Source organism: Amblyomma mixtum, chromosome 7, assembly GCF_055824585.1.
Source record: "Amblyomma mixtum isolate Tamu chromosome 7, ASM5582458v1, whole genome shotgun sequence".
NCBI classification, from domain to species: Eukaryota; Metazoa; Arthropoda; class Arachnida; order Ixodida; family Ixodidae; genus Amblyomma; species Amblyomma mixtum.
In genome coordinates, this window is record NC_143018.1 from 48,732,199 (window position 1) to 48,751,040 (window position 18,842).

The following is an 18,842-nucleotide window of genomic DNA, read 5'->3' on the forward strand; positions in this document are numbered from 1 at the left end:
GTTTTGCTTCAAAAAAGTGTTTAATTCTGTATCTTATGCATTTTGTTAGTACGATACAATAACACAACTCAATTCTTTGGGGGGCATCGCATGCTGTAAATTGTGTTTAAATTCGTTTCCTCACGCAAACAGGAACGGAGTCACCCGGTCACATCGATATGACACCGAGGACCTCCACGAGGGGGCTACTCCAGAAGAAAGGTGAGTTTTTGAATTTTTGAAATTTCAATTTTTACAGCGCTTTCCTTCACTGACCGGCAGTTGACTCTAGCCGCTTTTAGAGAGAAAAATCAACAAATCAAAAGGAAGAAATACGTATCTGAAAAAAAGCTTCTGCAGCAGACTGAAAAAATTAGAAGAAAATTAGAAGTCCTGACGCGATGCCCCGGTTTAAATGTGGGCAGAGGTCTTCCATTTTCGGTTTAAAGTTGATGAATATTTGGTTTTGGTTTATGTGGTTTCACGTCCCGAAGTGACTCAGGTTATGAGAGGCGCAGTAGAGGCTCCGGAAATTTCGACCACCTGGGGTTCTTTAACGTGCACTCACATCGCACAGCACATGGGCGTCTAGAATTTCACCTCCATCGAAATTCGACCGCCGTGTGGCCTCTCACGCCGGTTCTTGTGGCAGGCTGCTCACCTGCCCACCAGATGGTGGGCATCCTGCATATGTATGGATGTATGCCTGCATGCATGTGTATGTGTGTATCCATGTATGTATGTATGTATGTATGTATGTATCCATGTATGTATGTATGTATGTATGTATGTATGTATGTATGTATGTATGTATGTATGTATGTATGTATGTATGTATGTATGTATGTATGTATGTATGTATGTATGTATGTATGTATGTATGTATGTATGTATGTGTGTATGTGTGTATCCATGTATGTATGTATGTATGTATGTTTGTTTTGGTTTTATTGCGGTTTAACATCCCAAAGCGACTCAGGCTATGAGCGACGCCGTAGTTACGGGCTCCGGAAATTTCAACCACCTGGGGTTCTTTAACGTGCACTGACATCGTACAGTACACGGGCCTCTAGAATTTCGCCTCCATCGAAATTTAGCCGCCGCGGCCGGGATCGAACCCGCGTCTTTCGGGCCACCAGCCGAGTGCCGTAACCACTGAGCCACCGCGGCAGGTCGTATGTATGTATGTATGTATGTATGTATGTATGTATGTATGTATGTATGTATGTATGTATGTATGCATGTATGTATGTATGTATGTATGTATGTATGTATGTATGTATGTATGTATGTATGTATGTATGTTTGGTTTATGGTTTATGGCGTTTAACGTCCCAAAGCGACTCAGGCTATGTTTGGTGACGCCGTAGTGAAGGGCCCCGGAAATTTCGACCACCTGGGGTTCTTTAACGTGCATTGACATCGCACAGTACACCGGCCTCTAGAATTTCTCCTCCAAATAAATTCTAGCCGCCGCGGCCGGGATCGAACCCGCGTCTTTTGGGTCAGCAGCCGAGCACCATAACCACTGAGCCACCGCGGCGGCTGTATGTATGTATGTATGTATGTATGTATGTATGCATGCATGCATGCATGCATGTATGTATGTATGTATGTATGTATGTATGTGTGTATGTATGTATGTATGCATGCATGCATGTATGTATGTATGTATGTATGTATGTGTGTATGTATGTATGTATGCATGCATGCATGTATGTATGTATGTATGTATGTACGTATGCATGCATGCATGCATGCATGCATGCATGCATATATATATGCATTCATGCATGCATGCATGTATGTTTGTATGTATGTATGTATGAGTGGGAAAGTGCCCCAAGCAGATTCGAGCGTCCTCCCAGGTGGGGCCCCGGAAGATCAAGAAAACTGTCCCAGACCGAGGATGTGAGTAGAGAGAACAAAAAATGGTTCTGATTAAAAATCAACCAGTCTCTTTCAGGTAGACAACCTTGCGGCCGATGGTCAGTGGACGGTCCCGGCGGGGGAATCCGCTAACTGTCGCCAGAGCACCACCGCAAGCCTGATCTCGCAGCGGCCGGAAATCGGGCGTTTAGCTCTCGCAGCAGTGACCTCGAAATGCACCAATAGAGAGGAGACGGCCGCCCAGGTCCGGACACCCAGGCCGGGGCCAGGCACGACAAGGAAGGCACCTTCTCACGGCAGCAGGCCCGACCAATCGCGCCATGCTCCGTGTCTCCCTCCTTTCTCTTTTCCGAGCGAGCGTGAAGCCTCCACTAGTGCTGCAGGGGCACTGGTGTCTTCAAAAATATGCGACCGCTCCCTCCTTTTGAGAAGTTTTTTTTTTAAGTTTTGCACCAAGCAGCATTCGGAGCACTGTACCACACCACAGTGAACTTCCACACGCACACCACCGATGACTGGCGGTTCACAGTGTTTCCCTCGCACCAAACATAAATACACACACAACCAAAGGGAGGTCACACACAAAGATTGGTAACCGGACCAGTCAAAAGACCGTTACGACCGTTACAGAGTTCTGACAGGGTCAAGACCGGATTAAATAACCGGCACCAGCATTATCGCAGCCTTTGAAGTATTCAGCTCTTAAAATATACTCCTGTAACATCCATCGGAGCACGCGGCTATTTAAGTGCTTTGCCTGCGTCAAGTACTGAACGGGCAAAAGGAAATCGTAATGGATACTGCGGGGTATTGATGGGCGCACTCGCCTTTCATTCCAAGCGACACTCAACTTCTGAAAAAAATGTCGCCGTGAGCCTCCAACAATGTCTGTAGTGCGGCTAACTGCTTCTCATTCAAAGTATGAGCTCGCTTGATAGCTCCAATACCACGACCAGGCTTTGCACTAGAAGGTTGGCAGTAGGTATTCTCCCTCCACTTTCTCAACTACCACGAATGATTACGTTTGGAGGGCATTGACTGGCTGGCGCTCCTCATAGCGTTTCATCATGTTTATGTGGAATAGCTTCTTGCTGGAGCCCACATGGAGCCAGTAATCGACTTCATTTTTCTTGCCTGTGACCACAGAAGGTCCTTTCCAATGCATGATGAGCTTATGGGATGCGGGTAGAAGGATCAGCGGTCGACCACGAACCTTCAGTTTCCTACCAGAGGCACGCCTATCGTAGTACATCTTTTGCGCCCTCTGTGCCCTCATCAAATTTTGGTTTGCGTGCTGCAGGGCACCTGCTAGACGCTCCCCCAAATATAGCACAAGGCCATACGTTGTTCTGGCGGTGTCAGACCATTTTCCGGCCATCCAGAGCTCTTTTAGAATGGTGACTGGCCCTCGGATTTGGCGACCGTATATAAGCTCAAACGGGGAAAACTCAAGACTAGCTTGTGGTGCCTCTCTGTAAGCAAAGAGCAGTGGTGCAAGATAACGGCCCCATGCCTTGGGGTGTTCTTGGCAAAACTTCTATACCGTACTCTTCAAGGTCCCATTAAACCGCTCCACCAGCCCGTTGCACATGGGATGGTATGGTGTCGAACTGAAGTGTTTCATAGCTAGCACATCATTCGCTTCCTACATAAGTGGAGACGTGAAACACGAAGCCCGATCACAAAGAACCGCCATCGGGAGCCCAGTACGGGGGAACGTTTCGAGAAGGCCTTCCGCCACAGTAGCTGAGTCGATGGCAGGTAGCGCTACTGCATCGGGAAGCCTGGTGGCAAAATCCACCAACGTAAGGATGTACCGGCACCCTCTAGATGAGGTAGGAGTTAAAGGCCCAATTATGTCTACAGCCACCCGCTCAAAAGGGGTGGAAATAATAGGCATACGTCCTAGTGGAGCATTGCTCAGCTTTCCTTTCGGGACCGTCCGCTGGCATGCATCACAAGACCTCACAAATTTCTTGATGTCAGCCTGTACCCCTTGCCAGTAAAAGTAACCTAGTACTCTTGCCGTAGTTTTCTTTGCACCCTCATGGCCATCAAGAGCACTCTTATGCACCTGCACAAGGACCTGAGGGCGCAAGTTCCTCGGAACAACCGCTTGTTAAAACGTTTTGCCAGGGAACACTCGATATGTCCCGAACAACACTCTGTCAACCAGATGGAAGGTGTGCGTCGTCAGTGCTTTCCTGGAAGAGGTCGTCCCGAATTTTTTTCGACACACGTCTAAGCTAGTGCCCTCTTCTTGTTGCTTGCGGAACGCCGGTCGAGACACGTGGAGCGCCCTCTGAGAGGGATCCAAGGTAGGCTCCGAAGTTTTCGCTGCCACATCTGTGCAAGGAGCGTTGACCTGCTTATTCGGGGCAGAAGTGGTCCCCTGGTCCGCCAAGAGTGTTCAAGCATCAGCTGAATCATCCAAGAAATAAATACGTGCACCTGGAACATTGCCAATCAGTACGTCATATAAAGATGTCGGTAGGCACCTTGCAATGGCCTTGTCTGTAACGTACGGTGATGTGAGGATCACTCCGCCTCTGGAGCTTCGATAGTGGAACCATCTGCCCAAATCAAAGTCACTATTTTGCCAGTGTACGCAGCCTCGGGCACGAGGGCCTGGCGCACCACGATGATGTTATTTGCAGTGTCCCGCAGCACTGAAACTCTTTGTACAAACACTTCCCCGTGCTCCACCGGCATACTGGCAATCGTCGGAGTGGGTCGGCAAACGGAATCTGCTGCTCGGACATATAAACACCCCCTTTCCGGCTGTTCTTCAGGGCAAGAACCTCGGGCTGACAAGAAACATGCGGATGTCTCCCGGTCACGTGAGCCTCTGCGCCGGCATGACTACGTCGTGCCCAGACTTGCGGAAGAATATGGTTCGGCTTCGAACGGCAATCTGGAGACCTGTGTCCGACCTTCTCGCAGATGAAGCGACGAATTTGTGACTTTGGATTAGGAGCAGTGTTCGTAGGTTTCACTGAACTCTGCTCACGCCAGTTTTTAAAATCTGCAAGGTTATTCTGTCTCTGAGCCTCCAGGAAATGGTAGGTGGCCTGAGCACTCTTGTCAACCGTTTTGCATTCCCGTTTTCGCAAGAACAATACTGAACGATTGTGGCAGTTGTTCACACACTTCTCTGACAATCATATCACGCACCACCTCAAAGGTACAGCCTTCTCCCCGCATTTCAACTCAGCGGTCAGAAAAAACTTAACAGCCTCGTGGAGTACTGGGAGGCTGTCTCGCCATCTTGAGGGTTGCTTTGCCGAAATCTCTCCCGAGAACCCTCCGCTGTAACACAAAATCTCTGTAGCGATGCCAATTTCACTTTCTCATAATACATGCAGTCCATTGGAGATAGTCGACTTAGGACTCTGAGAGCTCATCGCAAATATTTGCCAATTATCACAGCAATTGGTCCCACTAATAGTTAATCACAGCTCGTGAAAGTATGCTTTTTTGCTTTTTGCGCAGGGAACTGGCCAAAACGATAAGTGAAGTCCTGCAAAGAAATCTCATCGATGGCGACGAAGACCTGTGCAAAACCATGGCGGTGCTGGGAAGATTAGGCGTGAAGGCTATAGAGCACTTTTCACATATCACAGTTGAAGACCTACTTCGTGAAGGAATGCCGCTCGTTACAGCACGAATACTTATGAAAGAATTCGGTAAGTGAATCGAATAACCTTAACAGTTTTATTTGATGGATACGTAATTGTTGAGACTAATCCTGTAGCGTGCAAGAGTGAGGAAACATGCATGGAGTTTCAAAAATAATACCGCGCTGCAGAAGTAGCGCACATACTTTGAATTATACAGGTGCTAACGTACTTTTGTGCATGCTAGAGCCTGTGGCTGATCTGTACATGCCAAAGCAAAGGTTTTACTCTCCCAACACGCCAACAGGGGTCGAACTCGGGTGAAGAAATTTATTTTCATACCACGCGTATGTATCGATCAAGCCGGCCAATTGGCCATGTACTGGCTCACGCCAGTACACGACAAGTGCTGGCGATTACAGTGAAGAAACGCGTGCGAAGAGATGTATACGATGAAAATGTGATCCTAACTTCCGAGGGTACCTCATCTTTTCGATCAGAAAACGGGCCGAAACAGCGCGTTCCAAGTAGCTTGTGGGAAGCATTATGAAACGCCAACGCCCTCTATGAATTTCAGACTAGCATGCGGTGCGCCGGATGGGGGGGGGGGGGGGGTGCGCTGAAAACCACCAGAGTCGGTGTAGAAAGTGTAGGTCCCAACAACTTAAAAAGAACAAAATTTGCACATTCAATACTGATTACTCATAACTTGGCGGAAGAAGAACAAGTTTTATTTTTTTATAAATAGTGGCCCACTTAGCGCGTAACATCCCAAAATAATTTTCAACTCGAGTCTAGAAAGAACCAAGAAGGTCGCCTTATATATCGAACACATTTTGTCCACTATCCTGTTGCAGCTGTTTGTACATCAATCGGGAGGGCATATGTCGCCTTAACTGCGAGGGTAGCCGACATTTGGAAATTATAGTTTTCTTTCGGGCTGCTTAATAATCCTTCAGTGAAATAAAGTAGAAAATATTTGCCCTTGTGGGAAATTCAGAACATCCGCGATGTTACAGCACACTGGGAGAACACTGTGCATGTACACGTATGACCAGCTTTGAATTCTAGCTACTTCGTGGAGCCGGGCCCACCCATTCATTTTGAACTCTTGCAATCGAATTCCCTTTGCTTCCTTTTTTTTATTTAACCTTGTCTTTTAATTGCAAGCTTTTTTTCACGTGAGCGTATTGCAATGAAGCACTTCCATCTGATGGGAGCTTTTAAGCCACATATACCTGACTGGTGATTCCGGCCAGTACACGGCATCACGGCTGCATGATTTCAATCTGTTGTAGAGCACATGACAGCATAAATTTCAGATCGCATGGCGACTAGATGTTATAACCTAGAAGCGTTGTCGGTAAACGTCACGATTTCATTATTTGTTAGCTTTTTTGCACATCATGGTTTTTTCACCGTCATTTCCTGTCTTAAGTGTAGAAAAAATGACTTCCTGGCATTCTTTTCTTTTCTGACAGGAGATTCCGGCAAGTCGAACTGGGAACGGTAAGCCATTCACACTATTTTTTCAAGACATGCCGCGCATTTTCCGCCTGATACGCGTTTAGTTCAAAGGCCCCTCCAATAATGTGTGAAATAAGCCGGATGCCCAACAATCACGATTTTTGAAAGTCTGCCATCAGCGACGGATTACACCCCAAGATCTTGAACCAAGCATGATGGGAACATTGAACCGTTTAACACTTAACACTTAAGAGGAAATGAAACTTCAAACACCCTCGGCTTAGTCAGTTTTTAAAGAGTAGGGGGAAGGTCAGGCAATCGACGGTCTCAAGTGTTGCTTGTCCTCAGATGATTTCCGAAGGAGCTCATATTGAATTCGCTGTTACTGGGCTGCTAACTGGGACAAGCACAGACCGACCAATCTGGATTAGGAGCTTGGGAGGTTCACTGCTGAGTATGAGACTGCAGAAAATGTCTTCACTCGAGGCAGCCGCGTGACGGTGGACCAGATATGCAAGAGCGGCAGTGTACATACATTTCCGCGCATCTTAAAAACTTTATAGGCTGGTATAACCATTCTAAGATAGGGCAACAGAAGACTGAACAACACCGCATGCCCACGCAGCGCAGGTAAACGACCCAATATTGGAAATGTATTGGCAAATTCCGGTCCTGCAAAAGACCCCAGTGAAGCCATACATTCACAATACGGGGCCGATTTGACCCAATATTGAAAATGTATTGGCAACGGCCAATTCTACAAAGGAACGCAGTGAAACCACCCAATTCCAATATTGGGTGGATTACTTGTGCTTGTTGGGCGGTTGTGTCTCTTTTCATTCATCCTGCGTTTTAGCGCGTTTTCGAGTCTATCACGCCTTCTTATCTAAGCTACGTCTGCACCCTACAAATTAAAGTATGGTATTATATGGGGTGGTGTAATGCGGTACGGTCTGGAAGAGTATAGAAAGTGTGGAATGATGTGCCATAATTTGAAACATGGGAAAAGATCCACACGAATAATGTGAGCGGCTGAAACGAGATTTCGGCGCTAATGCTAGGAATAAGTTTTTTTAATGAGGTTATTTAGATTTATTTTGCAAAAACGTTTTAAAAAATTTTAAAAATGCCGAGCCTTGCCCTCGATATTAGGATCACGCTTGCGCCCTTCAAGCTAGGACATGCAGGTTCATTATCTGTGCTGCACTGAACATAATTATGTTCTGTTTTTTCCTACTGAATCTGGATACTATTCTGAGGTCGGTGATGCATGATCTCCATTTCTATCCGTGAAGAATATATTCATTTGTAGCAAAGTAACTTGTATTGCAATTACACAGGCCCGGTTTTATCTCTTTCTTGAACATTACCTTTGTTTGTGAAGTTTTATGTTTTAGATTCAGAACTAGCCCTGTGTACGGCTCCGAGCACTCTTTGTTAGTTGTTGTTTTTGTGAAGGCAATAACTCACTTTTAATTACATTCAAAGGAGAAACCGTCTGGTAAATCACATAAGACTGGAAAGCAGTAACTTAGCAAGCTCTTTAGTAACTAAGATTGCCCATTGAGCTAGTTTGTGTAGTTCATGCTCGTTTAGTTTAGCGTCCAAAAAAGACGTCGTACATGGAAGCTTCGCGCAGGACCGTTTTCACGAAGTTTTGTTGATTATATGTTATTTCACGTAGTTTCACAGCATTTACGAGGCTAAGGAATGCGGCAATTTTGTTCAGAATACAAGAGAGTGAATAACTAAAACATCACGCAATGGATATACTATTGTTTGTTTCCTGACTTGCAGAATGTTTCAAGGACTCGCTTTCGAAAGAAAGGTCCAGCAGTGTATTTGGCTCCAGCACTAAGGGATCATGCAGACCGAATTTGCTACATTATTGAGTCGTAACAGCTAGAGACAATTTTATTTCATGCAATTCGGCAATTCTCTTGGGTGATTTTGGTGAAAGACAATTCGCCTGGCTTACACTTGCACAGACAGGGGACCTAGTGCGATTGAAAAAAAAAAAGCCATCGTTACAAACGAACTACTCAGTCATTTGTGAAAACTAGTAAACTTTCAACGATAAAAAAGTAGATGAAGCAGCCAGTTACAGCCAGTGAGTAAAAGGAAATAATGGGCGTAGCGGAAAAAAAAAACACGAATATGAATTCAGCCTGGGTTACACAACATTTTTTTTAATTGGCGGCATCCTAGCTTAAATCACTGGGACACTGAATAAATTCAAATTGGCTTTATAAATATTTACCCACATTTAATAATAAAAACGCTACTTTACAAGAATGCGAAGTTTATTCTCAATAAAGCACGTGAAATGGAAGACAGGTATCACAGCCATCAGCCATTTTCAGGGCGAAACGGTCGTTACGTTGACGCTCACCTTTCTGGTAACCTATCTCTGAGTCTATGGTACAACACCGTTAACATCCAGTGGTGATCATGAAGTCCTCGGTCTTGAGGCAACGAGTCTGAATCAAGGGGTGGAGGAAAGAATGTGTCCGTTTTAATTAAACTTTATAAGCAACGAACGCATTTCATGTATCTCGACATAGTCAGAAAGAATCGTACAATCGATGTTTACGAGGAACAAATTTTATCGGCAGTTTCCATCAATGTTTCTCAAAGGCACATATTAACACGGGCTGGACGTTTGCTAACGATGATAACCGAAAACCACTTATTAGCAGAGTGAATGGGTGAATGCCAAGGGAAACGTTGTTAAAAATGCCGTCAGTTCAGCTAGAGTGTGGAAGTGAAAGAATATTTAGAAATGAAGTGAAAGAAAGAGTGTAGGGAAAGGGTAATTGGAAATTAAAACTAAACGAGAATGGTGATAATGGTCATAACAATGGTGACAATGTTTCCTTTTATTTCAGGTTCCTCGGCAACGTCTCTAAATTTCTCGGGAGTCCATTATGCCAATTGCTCATGATTGTTGTCCCGGCTGCAATTAGATTGTTTTTAGCTTGGAAAGGGATGAGATAAAATTTTTGGAAACTCCTCCTTTCAGTGCTGTGTCTAGGAGAAAATGGCTAACCTTCCCGCCACTCCATTTGGCACACGGCTGGTAACTGCAGGGGAGAACCCTGATGCCGTTATTGTCTGCAAATAGGGCAAATAAGGCCAGTGCATAAAACTGAAGGACAAAGAATAGCACTGCTTCAATTACCTGCAAATAAGTTAGGCTGCCTGGCTCGTACAGGACATCGTACGAATGCATGCAGGGTACTTAATAAGTGACTGCATGAGCGCGTTTTGACTACTCTATCACGCCGAAGTTTCAAGCCCCTCGCAACTTTCATTCGTAATTTAGGTAGCCGCGCTAACGCAGGTCTTTACACTCGTGATTCAAGAGATCGGTTGAGACTGGCCATCACAAGGATTTCGCTTCAGTTGCTATATTAATTGACGGCGGTGCAGAACGCGGTTTAGGGCTGCTGTTATTTGAGTGTATTTTAATATACTACAGGGTGTTTCACCTAAGACTTTCTGCAATTTTTAAAATTAAGCTATTTCAATTAGATGCGCGCTTTTTCTGGCATAGCATTGTCAGTGCTGTAGTACATCATAATGCAGCTAAGACGTGCTAACTAGCAGGCCGGTTTACCAATATTTAATAGTTAACTTTTAAACTATTACCCTTGGGCTCCTTAATTATTGAGAGGCATGTAGCCCACCGTAAGTAATGTCGATATCCGTTTTTAGAATTTCGAGAACGCGATTATCCTCGGCGCTGTGGCCCAACAAATTTTGGCTATCTCGACGAGTTAGGTTCACTGGAGAGGTTGCTTTGCCTGCAAGCTTCTCAAACCGCATGTATTTTGGCGCGATGTAGGCGAAATTTGTTGGGCCACAGCGCCAAGGGTAACCGCGTTTTCGAAATTCTAAAACCTAATATGGGTATTACTTACGGTGGACTACATGCCTCTCAATAATTAAGGAGCCCAAGGGTAATAGTTTAAAAGTTAACTATTAAATATTGGTTAACCAGCCTGCTAGTTAGCACGTCTTAGCTGCATTATAATGTACTACACCACTGACAATGCTATGCCAGAAAAAGCACGCATCTAATTCAAATAGCTTATTTTTAAAAATTGCAGAAAGTCTTAGATGAAACACCCTGTATATTGTTAAATGATGCATTTCAGAAGGTTGTTGCCTGATGTGAAGACTTGCAGATGTCGGTAAACTTTGAAAGAATTTTTTGTGTGCATTACTGACAAAAACAATAAGCTCAAGTTCAATTACTTGGCTAACAATATTTTTCTATATGAAGTAGCAATATATAAACACCTTGGCCTGTGGATAACAAACCTCAAATGCAATGGACACACTGATAGAGTTACCACTACTGACTGTAGTAAACTTTTTTCTCAGAAGTGCCTTAACACAGTCCGTATGCACCGTTCGCTTACTAGCGTATAGCACGATAATAGTGTACTAATTTACGCAGCTGTTTGGTTGGGATTATTTGGGAGAGAAAGACGGCTGGCTTGATTCCCATTAACTTCTCCCGCACCTCAGTCAGAGAAATTTTTAAGCGAGATAAATTGCCTGCACTAACAGAGCGTAATAGAGTTGCACGGCTAAACTTTATGTATCAGTTTGTAACGGAACACTAGAATGCTAACATCTCTGATATAATTACATTTTCTTTTGGATATACAACGAGGCGGAGGCATCAACCAACAATTACACCATTACGCGTAGAAAACAATTGTCGTAATTATCCTTTTTCTTGGGACCGTAATTTAACGTGAAAACTTAATATCGAAGTTGCTCAGCCTTCCTTGTGTTTTTTTTTCGGCTACTCTATGTCGATTTTGCTGCAAGCTCAAATGTGCCTGTTTCTTTTGCCTCGACGTTTTATTGAATAACTATATTGTCTGTGTTGTGATTTAAGCCATGTACTTTGTTTTCGCTTTGTTTCCTGCCTGCGTTTATGTACCGATGTGTTCTAGTTCCTCAGTGCTAAAAATCCCTTCTTGTGTATTGTAGTGTCTGTAAATTACAAATAAAAAAATCTGTTGCCTTCATGAGCCGTCTCTCACAAGTCTTTACAGATCCCACGACTCCTCTCATGGCGGCGGCACTCAAGTTGGGACCACAAGAGAGAGAATTAGGCTGCAGAATACCTACTGCCCGGTTTTTTGTCCCCGGACGTAAACCCCACTTTTTAGAGCATCAGCTCTCTTTAGCCCGTTCCTCAGTTCGAACCCGGCGGCATCGTCAAGTGTGCGCAGCGCGCCTTCCTCCGTTGGCTGGTGGCAAACTGGAGAGAGGGAGATTTAAGAACACAGGAGAAAGTGGGAAGATCTCGTAAGGGTGGGAGGCGATGGATGGTCGAGGGGCACTAAGGTCGCCTGTCGGAGTTTAGGGGTGGGGAGAATGGAGAGGGTGTACGGCGTTGTTTTACAGTGATTGCTGGATTGGATGTTGAGAACACAGCAGCATTGGTTTCTGCTCGGCGAACATGGCAGTGAGCTACGACGCGGGTGCGGCTATCTATGATAAAAATGCCTGAGAGACTGCGCGGAGAGGGCATAGTGCACAAGGCGAGGCGTTTTTCAGTGAATGCGCTTGAGCATTCTAGGGGAGGTAGGTCCTTAGACTAAAAATAATAAACAAATTATTTGCTTTCACACCACTGCTAATGCTCAAAAAGTGGCGTGGCACACTATTAACGCACACCAGTAAGGATAGGAACCACCAGGATAGGCAACGTTTCCAGGTGGTAAGAATCCCCAACATGGGTCAGATTGCGCGTCAGGATTGTTTTTATTGGGTATTAAAGGAAGAGGTGCAGAGAGCTCGTTCCGTTCTAGCTGTTCTCTAGTTTCACGGGCATTTCCATCACTATCCATGATTACATATTTCCATTCAAACACTAGCAATGTAGTATCTGGAAACAGTCCACCGCGATAGCTGGAGACATCTTTTCTACTTTACCTGCAAAAATATTTCATTAGAAGAGAAAAGAAGGAGAGGATGATAGTGGCTGATATTAGGTGACGTACGCGCGAGAATTTTTCTCTGTCTAATCTTGTTTCTATCACCGTAAAGCATTTCAGAAAGCTAGTAGCACTTTGGGCACAGCCTATGATATATTCCCGCCGCCTGCGAATAGGCATGTGTGCCTGTGACTACGATATGCGATCCTGTTGCAGGTTGTAATTGCTCGTGTATTACAGGGGTGTTCAGTCGGGCATATGCAAGGAGCAATAAAAAAATAATCTTTTTTTTGTTAGTATCTCCAATATAAAGGGGAGCGAGGCAATATCTTTTAATTTCTTGCTACAAAGCTGGTGGTAACAGTGAATCCCACTCATGCAGCGATTGCTCGCTGTGCCTCCGCTTTGCTATCTCCAATTCGCGAAGCAATCAACCTTAGTGCAATCAACTTGAAGTTCGGCTCAAATGTAATGGTTGCTGTACTGAGCAGCTGTCAGATGTTCATCCGTAGAGCAGCGTACTATTTTGATTTCAGCACTTTCATTGTTGAAATAAGGCCTCACAACAGTAGGTGGATCCAAACACTTACAGAACCTTTTGTCCCGCTTGCCCGATGTGGAGATTGCTTCCTTTTGTACCTGGCGCCAGAATACAGCCGTCTCCGCGGATCGCGTTATCATCTTCAATCCATCTTCTTGAAGTTACAGGCACTCTATTTCGTACGCTAAAACATCACCGACCGACGCAACACATCGACCATGAAAAGGTTGGTTGGACACTTGAAACATTGCTCGAGCTTTTCGAGATCTTTAAACCGAGGGTCCAAGTCACCCTGAAGTTCGTCATGCTTGGCGATGTAATCACTAAGTTAAGCTTTTGTCCGATCAAGTTCAGCACCAGCACCGAGCATATGCATGAGTACATCTCATTTCTCAATTCAGAGTATTATGGGCAGTTAATCACTCAAGTCTTACTCTTGATACGCCTGACAGCGCTTGCCTGCAATTCATATTTTTGAATGCCGGCTGCGAAAATTTGTAGCATGTTCAGAATGAGATAGCCTACTACACATTCATACAGAGGTCGCATTGTACATGTGTTTCTTCAGGACGTATTCGTATGTCGCAAGATTTTTTTTTTACTCATTGTAGGTGCACACCAAGAATACTCTAGTACGATGATGACTTCGTCCTTAATCGCAACAGTGCTCTTGAACCTTGGTGAAGCCCTGCCTCACCGGCGCGATCGAGGAAAGAGTTTTTTTTTTTGTTTATCCAAGAGACACACCGCGTTAATGTAAAGGCGAAAATCGCGGCTGCTATCTCCAGGAAATGTAGTGATGAAAAAATCAGCCAAGGACTGGGCTTCTCGGTAATCCCATTTTCGAGCTCAGCTGATGCGGCTGGCGACACTTTGGCTTCTTCACCTTCCCCCGCTCCCAGTTCTGCCTCTAAAGACAGCTTCTGGATGGATGGATGGATGGATGGATGGATGGATGGATGGATGGATGGATGGATGGATGGATGGATGGATGGATGGATGGATGGATGGATGGATGGATGGATGGATGGATGGATGGATGGATGGATGGATGGATGGATGGATGGATGGATGGATGGATGGATGGATGGATGGATGGATGGATGGATGGATGGATGGATGGATGGATGGATGGATGGATGGATGGATGGATGGATGGATGGATGGATGGATGGATGGATGGATGGATGGATGGATGGATGGATGGATGGATGGATGGATGGATGGATGGATGGATGGATGGATGGATGGATGGATGGATGGATGGATGGATGGATGGATGGATGGATGGATGGATGGATGGATGGATGGATGGATGGATGGATGGATGGATGGATGGATGGATGGATGGATGGATGGATGGATGGATGGATGGATGGATGGATGGATGGATGGATGGATGGATGGATGGATGGATGGATGGATGGATGGATGGATGGATGGATGGATGGATGGATGGATGGATGGATGGATGGATGGATGGATGGATGGATGGATGGATGGATGGATGGATGGATGGATGGATGGATGGATGGATGGATGGATGGATGGATGGATGGATGGATGGATGGATGGATGGATGGATGGATGGATGGATGGATGGATGGATGGATGGATGGATGGATGGATGGATGGATGGATGGATGGATGGATGGATGGATGGATGGATGGATGGATGGATGGATGGATGGATGGATGGATGGATGGATGGATGGATGGATGGATGGATGGATGGATGGATGGATGGATGGATGGATGGATGGATGGATGGATGGATGGATGGATGGATGGATGGATGGATGGATGGATGGATGGATGGATGGATGGATGGATGGATGGATGGATGGATGGATGGATGGATGGATGGATGGATGGATGGATGGATGGATGGATGGATGGATGGATGGATGGATGGATGGATGGATGGATGGATGGATGGATGGATGGATGGATGGATGGATGGATGGATGGATGGATGGATGGATGGATGGATGGATGGATGGATGGATGGATGGATGGATGGATGGATGGATGGATGGATGGATGGATGGATGGATGGATGGATGGATGGATGGATGGATGGATGGATGGATGGATGGATGGATGGATGGATGGATGGATGGATGGATGGATGGATGGATGGATGGATGGATGGATGGATGGATGGATGGATGGATGGATGGATGGATGGATGGATGGATGGATGGATGGATGGATGGATGGATGGATGGATGGATGGATGGATGGATGGATGGATGGATGGATGGATGGATGGATGGATGGATGGATGGATGGATGGATGGATGGATGGATGGATGGATGGATGGATGGATGGATGGATGGATGGATGGATGGATGGATGGATGGATGGATGGATGGATGGATGGATGGATGGATGGATGGATGGATGGATGGATGGATGGATGGATGGATGGATGGATGGATGGATGGATGGATGGATGGATGGATGGATGGATGGATGGATGGATGGATGGATGGATGGATGGATGGATGGATGGATGGATGGATGGATGGATGGATGGATGGATGGATGGATGGATGGATGGATGGATGGATGGATGGATGGATGGATGGATGGATGGATGGATGGATGGATGGATGGATGGATGGATGGATGGATGGATGGATGGATGGATGGATGGATGGATGGATGGATGGATGGATGGATGGATGGATGGATGGATGGATGGATGGATGGATGGATGGATGGATGGATGGATGGATGGATGGATGGATGGATGGATGGATGGATGGATGGATGGATGGATGGATGGATGGATGGATGGATGGATGGATGGATGGATGGATGGATGGATGGATGGATGGATGGATGGATGGATGGATGGATGGATGGATGGATGGATGGATGGATGGATGGATGGATGGATGGATGGATGGATGGATGGATGGATGGATGGATGGATGGATGGATGGATGGATGGATGGATGGATGGATGGATGGATGGATGGATGGATGGATGGATGGATGGATGGATGGATGGATGGATGGATGGATGGATGGATGGATGGATGGATGGATGGATGGATGGATGGATGGATGGATGGATGGATGGATGGATGGATGGATGGATGGATGGATGGATGGATGGATGGATGGATGGATGGATGGATGGATGGATGGATGGATGGATGGATGGATGGATGGATGGATGGATGGATGGATGGATGGATGGATGGATGGATGGATGGATGGATGGATGGATGGATGGATGGATGGATGGATGGATGGATGGATGGATGGATGGATGGATGGATGGATGGATGGATGGATGGATGGATGGATGGATGGATGGATGGATGGATGGATGGATGGATGGATGGATGGATGGATGGATGGATGGATGGATGGATGGATGGATGGATGGATGGATGGATGGATGGATGGATGGATGGATGGATGGATGGATGGATGGATGGATGGATGGATGGATGGATGGATGGATGGATGGATGGATGGATGGATGGATGGATGGATGGATGGATGGATGGATGGATGGATGGATGGATGGATGGATGGATGGATGGATGGATGGATGGATGGATGGATGGATGGATGGATGGATGGATGGATGGATGGATGGATGGATGGATGGATGGATGGATGGATGGATGGATGGATGGATGGATGGATGGATGGATGGATGGATGGATGGATGGATGGACGGACGGACGGACGGACGGACGGACGGACGGACGGACGGACGGACGGACGGACGGACGGACGGACGGACGGACGGACGGACGGACGGACGGACGGACGGACGGACGGACGGACGGACGGACGGACGGACGGACGGACGGACGGACGGACGGACGGACGGACGGACGGACGGACGGACGGACGGACGGACGGACGGACGGACGGACGGACGGACGGACGGACGGACGGACGGACGGACGGACGGACGGACGGACGGACGGACGGACGGACGGACGGACGGACGGACGGACGGACGGACGGACGGACGGACGGACGGACGGACGGACGGACGGACGGACGGACGGACGGACGGACGGACGGACGGACGGACGGACGGACGGACGGACGGACGGACGGACGGACGGACGGACGGACGGACGGACGGACGGACGGACGGACGGACGGACGGACGGACGGACGGACGGACGGACGGACGGACGGACGGACGGACGGACGGACGGACGGACGGACGGACGGACGGACGGACGGACGGACGGACGGACGGACGGACGGACGGACGGACGGACGGACGGACGGACGGACGGACGGACGGACGGACGGACGGACGGACGGACGGACGGACGGACGGACGGACGGACGGACGGACGGACGGACGGACGGACGGACGGACGGACGGACGGACGGACGGACGGACGGACGGACGGACGGACGGACGGACGGACGGACGGACGGACGGACGGACGGATATGAGCGCCCCCTTTGAAACGGGGTGGTGGCAATTGTCACCATGCTCAGCTTTTTTTTATTTTTTTTACTGTGTTGTCAATTCTCATTAAGATTCTCCATCATCTTTACCTACGGATGCCTACAATTCTAACCTTATGCCACATCTCTGTTTTTCAGCCACGAATCCTCCAATCGCCTTTTGCTAACTTCCACTGCAGATTTATTTACATGACCATTGTTATCTTTCAACCCTAGGGCCTCAGGAAGAGTTACTCTGCCTGCATCGACATCCGGATGGATGACATCACATATGAGTATGAGGTGTTCAATCGTTTCCACAGATCTACCACACACTGCGCATGTGTCATCTTCTTCGTTAAATTTATTTTTGTAGCTGCGCGTTCTAAAGCACCCTGACCTAGCTTCAAAAAGTAGGGCACTGCCTCTTGAGTTATCATAGAAAAATTCTTTCCTGGTCTGCCTTTTCCAGTATCGATATAGTTCTACACTATGTTTCTTTTTCATTGAATTAATCCAATTTTTAACTTCCACGTTTTTAACCTGTCGTTTAATGCTCTTTCTTTCTCCGTCCTCATGACCGGCATACTTACTGGCTAGTTTTCTAGTTCTCTTCCGCCACTGTGAGGCGCCACCTTGCGGAGAATCCGCTAAATGATGCATCCACAGCTCATGTATTATAACTATTGCCTCTATGGTTCAGCCGGTCTAGCCATATCTAGCTGACACCACCTCCAGGAGAATGCGCAAAATGATTCGTGTAAAACCCGTAGTTTCTAAACGTAATCTCTATGGTACAGTGTTCAAGACAAGTTCCAGCCATCGCAAACTGGCGCCATCTCGCGTAGATGCCACCACTTCAGCTACAACGCCGACGTTTTACTTCCTTCCTCCGGCCAATAAACTGCCGACGATTACGTTATTTCTTAATGCGAAAT

General features: G+C 46.8%; 1 protein-coding gene across 2 annotated transcripts in view; it reads left to right on the forward strand.

The window, feature by feature from the left end:
* The window catches only part of LOC149336006 (uncharacterized), a 38,979-nt gene extending 28,492 nt beyond the window's left edge, over positions 1-10,487 (forward strand). The window contains exons 3-6 of one of the 2 annotated variants that reach the window (XM_089554639.1): positions 133-201; positions 5,362-5,555; positions 6,968-6,995; positions 9,842-10,487. In XM_089554639.1, the coding sequence (XP_089410765.1) occupies positions 133-201; positions 5,362-5,555; positions 6,968-6,995; positions 9,842-9,950 (400 nt within the window). In that variant the 3' untranslated portion in view covers positions 9,951-10,487. Of the gene's footprint in view, positions 1-132; positions 202-5,361; positions 5,556-6,967; positions 6,996-9,841 lie in introns of those variants that run through there. The other variant, XM_089554637.1, reaches the window with a different exon arrangement.
* The last annotated feature ends 8,355 nt before the right edge of the window (positions 10,488-18,842 follow it).